Source organism: Salvelinus namaycush, chromosome 22 (genome assembly GCF_016432855.1).
Source record: "Salvelinus namaycush isolate Seneca chromosome 22, SaNama_1.0, whole genome shotgun sequence".
NCBI lineage: Eukaryota > Metazoa > Chordata > Actinopteri > Salmoniformes > Salmonidae > Salvelinus > Salvelinus namaycush.
The window spans coordinates 5,836,813-5,844,967 of record NC_052328.1 but is presented as its reverse complement, the minus strand read 5'-3'; the positions used below and the strand labels follow the sequence as shown (position 1 = coordinate 5,844,967).

The window sequence follows — 8,155 nt, the reverse complement described above, 5'->3', positions numbered from 1 at the left end:
TATTCTCAGGAAGGTCTGCATTCTGCACTGGTAGTATTATTAAGAAGGTCTGCATTCTGCAATGGTAGTATTCTTAAGAAGGCATGCGTTCTGCACTGGTAGTATTCTTAAGAAGGTCTGCATTCTGCAATGGTAGTATTCTTAGGAAGGTCTGCATTCTTAGACAAAAGTTGAAAAAGAATGGAAGAATTTCTGAATTGGAATGATTCCAAAAGTTCATTTTCCTAATAGGCTAATATACAGTAATAAAACATGTTTTCTCTATGATATTTATTACCCATACACATGTAATTGTTTTAAGATGGTAATAACAATCACCATCAAGCTTTTAAGTAATACAAATGTGTCTGTCATCATACAGATTGGGCTGGATAAAGGGGTGATCAAGCAGCGCTCCACCTCCTCCATTCTTTGTCCCGTCTCCCCGACACTGCCAGCTTTCCCCTGGTACAACCTCCATAGGTACCTCGCCAACAGCCAATCGGAGCCTGACCAGCATGCTGCCGGCACCCAGAAGGACCCATCTAAGAAACACTCAATCTTTCCCCCTCTGGCCACACAGAGCTGCACCTCCCCTGATAAATGGCCTCCTTCTCAGTTCAAGACGTCACACCCACACGCTTCACACCGATTTGCTGTCCCATCCCACCCCCTGGCTTCCGGCCCTCCTGCCCGGATGAGACAGACCCATCCGCATGTCCACCCCAGATCCTCATTGACTGGCCAGGAAAAGGTTAAGGATGAGGTCAACAGGCCAGAGATTGCATCGCCTGAGGAATTGTCTGAGGAAGTTCAACGGAGAGGCGCAGAAATTGCGAATATGTATAAAGCACAGCTGAAAGAGAGGATGGCCCAAAAGAGAAAGGAAGAGATTCTGAAGAAAGGGGTAAACAACGATGACAAGAACGATGACACTGAGGCCTCCTGCTCCTCTGCAGTAAAACACTCCAATACCCCTGCCACAGCCCCCGAGCGCCCGGCCAGCCCAGACGCCACGCCAGTGGCCGCCCGAAAGGACACTCAGGGGGACACCCAGCAGGACCTGGCAGAGGTTGTGAATGTGCTCAAGAGGCAATCATCTGATCTATACCTGCCTGACGACGTTTGTGAGGAGTCACTCACGTGGAAGTCCATTTACGAGGAGCTGTGCCCGCTCGCTCACAGGGTGAACACAGAAGCTGACTACATCAAGGCGCTCCGCGTCATCACTGAGAAGGCTGTGACTCCCTAGTGCTCGTCTGAGGATGATGTGTCTCAGAGTGTGAGTGAGGTCACAAGTCAGGAGGGGAGTAGTGAAAGTGAGGAGAGCATGAGTGGACAACAGCAGAGATGTCTACACCGGGAACCTTATGGTGAGAGGGACAGGAAGGAGATTGATAGTGGTAAAATGGAAGGGAGATATGCAACCGCCAATGCAATGTCTGTGATGGTGAGCCGAGGGAGAGAAGAACTTAATGCCATGAGCTATGCAGACAGGATCAAATATTTCAAGGACGAGGCTAAGAGAAATGAAGAGATGATGAAGATTGAAAGGAGGAAGGAAAAAGCCAGGGACGAAGAGCTCAAAAAGTGGGAAAAGAGACAGAAGAAATTGAAGAAATTGAATGAGGAGGAAAGGAAAAGGACAGAAAATATGGAAAAAAACAAGTTAGAGGAGCAGAGGAAAAGGGAGAAGGCAGAGATGAAACTAAAGATCGAACATGAGAAAAAGAGACAAGAGCAAGAGAAAAAAAGAGAGAAAAAAGAAAGAAAGAAGCAGGAGATGCAACAGAAGGCCCGTGCAAAAGAAGAGAAAAAGAGGGCAGAGGAAGAGAAAAAGATGGAGGAAAAGAGGGCAGAGATGTTGAAAAAGATTGAGAAACAGAGGATGGAGGAGAAGAGGAACAGGGAAAAGGAGAGAATGAAGGTGTTGGAGATGCAGCAAAAGGCACGAGAGAAAGAAGAGAAGAGGAGGAAAGAGGAACAGAAAAGGAGATTGAAGATACAGCAGGAACAAGAGAAGGAGGAACAGAAAAGGCAGACAAGGATACGGGACGAGGATAAGAAGAGAGCAGAGCTTCAAAGAATAAAAGATCACGAGGCCAGGTTCAAGATGGAGATGGAGAAACTGTATGAGAGAGAAGAGAGGAATGCACAGATTGAAAGAGAAAAGAGGCGTGCGCTGTGTCAGAAAAAAGGGCAGACACAGAGAGCAAAACAGGTGGTGGCATACGAGGTCACAGCGTCTACATCTGACGCCTCTGTGCGGAGGGAAGAGAGGGAGCAGCGTCCAGAGACCGCTCCCGCACAGTCTGCGAAGAGGAGAACAAGGAAGAAGCAGAAGAAAGCGGCGGACGAGGCATTGACAACTTTTGAGTAGATGACAAAAGAAAATACTAACAAAAAAAATGAGAAAATAAGCAAAAGGAGGAAAATATTATAAGGAAGCCAGACATGAGGGTGAAGAGGAGGAAACATGAGAGAGGAGGAAGGGAGACCAGAGTGGTTTATCAGGAGGTCAGTAGAAGATACAGAATTCAAGTTCTGATGGACAGAATCAGGAAGGACCATGGGATAAAAGGTAAATGAGATTAGTAGTAAAGAGCTGAGTGGATCAAAAGAAAGTAATGGAAAACACAAGATAAACAGAGGTGAAAACATTTTATAAGAGTAAAAGAGAGGAGATTGAACTAGAATTCCGATGGACATATGGCCAAAATAACTATCTAAATAACTAAGGATGAGCAGAAAAGGAGAAGACCAAGAGCACAGGAAAAAGAGCCAACAGACATGTCAAAAAGAACTGAAGTCTGCCTCTTCTACTTCTCTTTTAAAGTTGCTTTGGTTTCCTTTTGTCCTCTTTCCAAGCCTGTTCAAGTCTGAGATAGATGAAAGAGCAGCCAAAGAACAGATCTGTTGAAGCATCAATAGGAAAGGATGTAAGGGAGGGAGGCAGGAAGAGGAAAACACAGAAGAGCAGATGAGGTAAGTGCTTGGGCTTGTGATGAGAGGATAGGGGCTCCAGAACTGGGGTTCATGATTGAAAATTCTCAGACAAATGTATTACTGTGAATCCCATTCGTTCAATGACTGTTTGATTCATTCCTGACGCGATATAATTGTTTTACAGGAGCACTCTATGTTCTGCTTCCATGTGGATTGACAGCATTGCTTTCATGAGCTCCTGGAGGACACCATGGAGGAAGAGGGTCTATGATAGGCAGTTTGCCATGGCCCTAAATGGGCTTTTGGATGTTAATTCTTCCTGCTTTATATCATACAACTTTACAATAAAAATGAATTGCACGCATCAGCCTTTTCTGTTTGATTGTGATCAGTGCAGTAGTAGTAAGATTGGTGTAAACCCAAGGAATATTCTGGCAGTAGTGTTCAGTTGGTATAAAATAGTGTGATAAGAAATGATCAACATCTTATGAAAACAATATGGAGATGGAAATATCAAAAGAAGTGTTGCATTTACTTAGTAATAGCTATTTCTCCCTCATAGAGAATGGTGTCCTTGTTGTGATCAGTCCATCGACAAATGCATGTATGCGCGCACACACACCCACAGAGAGTTAGTCATGATTTCCCTGAGTCATCAGACTCTGGTGAAGGTTTCTTTGCATATTGAGCAGTCTGTGTTGTATCCTTGCCGGACTCATCTATAACAATCTCGAAGGCCGCCTCTTCTTCTACCCTCTTCACTTTCTCCCCTTTCGCTGCAAGGATTTCCTCAGGGGAAATCTCAGGGGAAATTTTTCCTTTAGGGAAAAAAACATGAATAATAAATAAAAAATATTCAGGAATAATACTCGTCTTAAGGAGGCTACACACTTCATGCAAACAGAGCGAAGGAGCATCGTATATAGTTTGTTCCAAAACTCAAGTACCTACAACTGTGTGAGAAAATGATGCTGCATTTGCGTGAAGTGTGTAGGGCCCTTTAGTCCACACAAACGTTACAGCCTATTAATACGGGATTCACTTATGACTGCAGTTCCATTTCTCTTCTGTGCAAATCACTATCAATAGGGGAAATGAATATCCTTGTGGCCAAAAGTTCTGAGAATGACACAAATATTAATTTCCACAAAGTTTGCTGCTTCAGTGTCTTTAGATATTTTTGTCAGATGTTACTATGGAATACTGAAGTATAATTACAAGCATTTCATAAGTGTCAAAGACTTTTATTGACAATTACATGAAGTTGATGCAAAGAGTCAATAGTGGCAGTGTTGACCCTTCTTTTCAAGACCTCTGCAATCTGCCCTGGCATGCTGTCAATTAACTTCTGGGCCACATCCTGACTGATGGCAGCCCATTCTTGCATAATCAATGCTTGGAGTTTGTCAGAATTTGTGGGTTTTTGTTTGTCCACCCGCCTCTTGAGGATTGACCACAAGTTCTCAATGGTTCAAACAGCTAAACTGAACGAGCTCAACTATGAGCTTCAGGGAAAAGACAAAGACTTGGCACACATGATCAGCGCTGCCGATGCCTTTAAGGCCAAGGTGGGGGGTGTGGGCCTCTCAGCTGAGGAATGGATGGCTGGTGCACTTCTCAAACCTGGAGAAAATGTCGCAAAACATCGGAAACGTAATTTCCCCCCGCAATCATTTTGTGCCCAACTGGAGAAACTGGCATCCGAATTCAACAGCCGTTTTCAGGAGTTAAATGACATAGGGCAGGTTGTTGCATTTATCTCAAATATTTTCCTCCCCATTGAGATTGAGGAGGTGTCCGCCAAATTCCAGTAAGTATTTGCTTTACCAATCGGAGTTGACATGGAGATAATTGAATTGCAAAATGACATCGAGTTGAAAACAAGCTCAAGAGACAGTGACATTTGAGGTCTTGTAAACACTGGAAAGTGTCCCCTCCTTTCATCCTGCGCACTTAAGGTGAAGGCCCACTTTTAATCAACATATCTCTGTGAGATGAAAAATAATCAAGTCAAAGAACAGGTCTTGTCTAACTAATAGACATCTCACAGACAGTGTCAGACTTGCTGTGTCGAACTGTGAGCCAGACTACAGAGCACTTGCTGATCGTGTGCAATCACAGCCGTCACATTGAATGTGTGTGTGGGGAGGGGATCTCATCCACAGCCATCAGAAGGAGTGAGTATTGCCAGTTTGAAATCTGTTGTAGGCTATATCGTTTACAAAAGGATATGATCTGTGTTGTGTGTTGTTTAAAAAGGGGAAATGAAACAGTACTGTACATGATTGGCTTAAGCCTGTAATTGACTGATTATTGAGGTAATGAATGGTATTAGGGCAGTGATTTGTATGAAAATATTTTTTGAATGATGTTATTGATGTTGTTATATTTTGAATGCTAGTTGCACTTACTTGAGTATTTTGAAGTGTCTTGAAATATGTTTAAAAAGTGAAACAGGACTGTACATGGCTTCGGCCTGTAATTGACGGATTATTGAGGTTATATATGAATGATTAATGAGTAGTAGGCCTGTGGAAATATTGAAAAATGTAATATGACTGTCATAAAATGTTGAATGATAGTTGCACTTCTGATTATACTATTTGTTTGTGCTTGTGACTGACAGGTAACACAATAAAGAATGTCAAAGTGGAAATACATTGTGGCCTTGTTTTTTCGTAAGTGGTAGATAATGGTTTAGTTTTGGACTTGGGATGATATTTTAGGGTTGAAAAGGTTGGTGACCACTGGTTTAAACCATTTATTTCTATGTGATGGTGCTGTCCACTCAGTAGTGCTGAATTTTGGCATAGATTTTCCTTTGTACTTCCTAATGTCCGCCATTTGTTTGCCATGCGTCCTTGATAAAAAATATCCTATGCCTTAATTCCAATGCATTCTATTTATAGCATTGTTTACTTTTGTCAGCCAGCTGTTTAGAGCACTCATTGCTTTGGTTTCCAGGTGCACACAGGTAGAATACTGGTGTTCTCCGTGCCATTTTTTAGTCAGCTGTTAGAGGTCATTGCTTTGTTTTTTCAGGTACGTGCGGGTACTGGTGTTCTTTGTGCCATCCGTGGCCAGAAGTTGTAGACTGTTTATTTAGCTTTATTATTTTCTATCAATATTTGTTTTCTTTCCTGGATCAGCTGATGATGGTCGACAATATCACTAGACAACTAACCTACAGCTGGACATCAATGCACATCCAATCCATCCAAAAAGTAGGCTATGTGTTAGTGACAGTAGGCCTATAAGGTGATTATTTTGGTTAGAAGAGTTTAAAGTTCGGTTAGAAGCATTAGATTTTGCAATGGCATAGGCCTACATTATTTTGGATTTGTGTGCCCATGAGAACTGTTTTCACAGCGAAACATAATTAAATGTTACTTAGGCATTGTTACACTTACGGTGCATTTTCTGAGATCTCCAAGATCCATGATTCGTACAGGGTTTAAGTTCAATGTCCTAATTAAATTGTTAAATCCTTAATAATGACAAAGAACACTGTCATAAATGTCATTCATGTATGGAAAAAAGGTAGAGTTTTATGTCACATGATCTGTGAAGACAGCAAGCATTAACTCATGAATTTTGGACAACTCATGAACTAGGGTCTTAAACATGTTTTGATTCAACTCAAGTTTTATCTTGAATGTAGGCTACCTGTTCTGCGTGTGTTCATGTGTGTAAACTTGCCTAGGTTGAGATGGTAGGCTACCGGCAGTGTAGGCCTAGTGGAGGGTAAACGCAAGTAAACGCCGTTTACCTTTTTCAGAAAAATGGATTGAAATTATAGGGAACGCTACATTTTTTACCGCGACCAGCAATCAGTTTACCCACCTATTTTCACTGGCCTATATGAAGTTCATGGTAATACATATTGTAGCCTAGTCTAGTAAATTAGGGTGAATCTCCCGTTTTTCCCGGCAACTTTTCAGGCTACAAAAAAGGTACATTTGTCAGCAAGACGCATCAATTCATGTAGGCCTAATCAATGGCAATCGTTGAATGTCATTAGGCACACTTTTTGGTGTTTTGTAACAGATGTCTGTTTCCATTCATCAAATGGCGCAAGTATGCATGTGGCTTCGATGCTGGAATTACACTATATATATACAAAAGTATGTGTACACCCCTTCCAATTAGTAGATTTGGATATTTCAGCCACACCCGTTGCTGACAGGAGGCCAAACCCTCCCCTAACCCGGACAATGCTGGGCGCACTGCCCCATGGGTCTCCCGGTCGAGGCCGGCTGCGACAGAGCCTGGACTCAAACCCAGAGTCTCTAGAGGCACAGCTAGTACTGCGATGCAGTGCATTAGACCACTGCGCCACTCGGGAGGCCAAGCCCACTACTGTTGTGTCGTCTGCAAACTTGATGATTGAGTTGGAAGCATGCATGGCCACGCAGTCATGAGTGAACAGGGAGTATAGGAGGGGGTTGAGCACGCACCCTTGTGGGGATCCAGTGTTGAGGATCAGCGAAGTGGAGATGTTGTTTCCTACCTTCACCACCTGGGGGTGGCCCGTCAAAGTCCAGGACCCAATTGCACAGGGCGGGGTTTAGACCCAGGTCCTCAAGCTTAGTGATGAGTTCGGAGTGTACTATGGTGTTAAATGCTGAGCTGAAGTCGATGAACAGCATTCTTACCTAGGTATTCCTCTTGTCCAGATGGGATAGGGCAGTGTGCAGTGTGATGGCGATTGCATCGTCTGTGGACCTATTGGGGCAGTATGGAAATTAAGGTGGGTCTAGGGTGGCAGGTAAGTTGGAGGTGATATGATCCTTGACTACTCTCTCAAAGCACTTCATGATGACAGAAGTGAGTGCTATGGGGCGATAGTCATTTAGTTCAGTTATCTTTGCCTTCTTGGGTACAGAAACAATGGTGGATGAAGCATGTGAGGACAGCAGACTGGGATATGAAGAGATTGGAGTACTCTGGAGTACTTCTCCTGTCTTATCCGGTGTCCTGTGTGAATTTAAGTGTGCTCTCTCTAATTCTCTCTTTCTCTCTCTCGGAGGACCTGACCCCTAGGACCATGCCTCAGGACTACCTGGCATGATGACTCCTTGCTGTCCCCAGGCCACCTGGCCGTGCTGCTGCTCCAGTTTCAACTGTTCTGCCTGCGGCTATGGAACCCTGACCTGTTCACCGGACGTGCTACCTGTCCCAGACCTGCTGTTTTCAACTCTCTAGAGACAGCAGGAGCGGTAGAGATACT

General features: G+C 43.6%; 1 protein-coding gene across 1 annotated transcript; it reads left to right on the top strand.

Moving 5' to 3' along the window:
- The first annotated feature begins 1,221 nt into the window (after window positions 1–1,221).
- On the top strand, window positions 1,222–3,073 carry LOC120017888 (trichohyalin-like). Its single transcript, XM_038960844.1, has 2 exons — window positions 1,222–2,560; window positions 2,848–3,073. Exon 1 carries the CDS (start codon window positions 1,310–1,312, stop codon window positions 2,357–2,359), a length of 1,050 nt encoding a protein of 349 aa, XP_038816772.1. The 5' UTR covers window positions 1,222–1,309; the 3' UTR covers window positions 2,360–2,560; window positions 2,848–3,073.
- The last annotated feature ends 5,082 nt before the right edge of the window (window positions 3,074–8,155 follow it).

What these genes read in the sequence shown, in the direction of transcription:
- LOC120017888 (XM_038960844.1), top strand. Translation starts at nt 1,310, where the DNA reads ATGAGTGGACAACAGCAGAGATGTCTACACCGGGAACCTTATGGTGAG.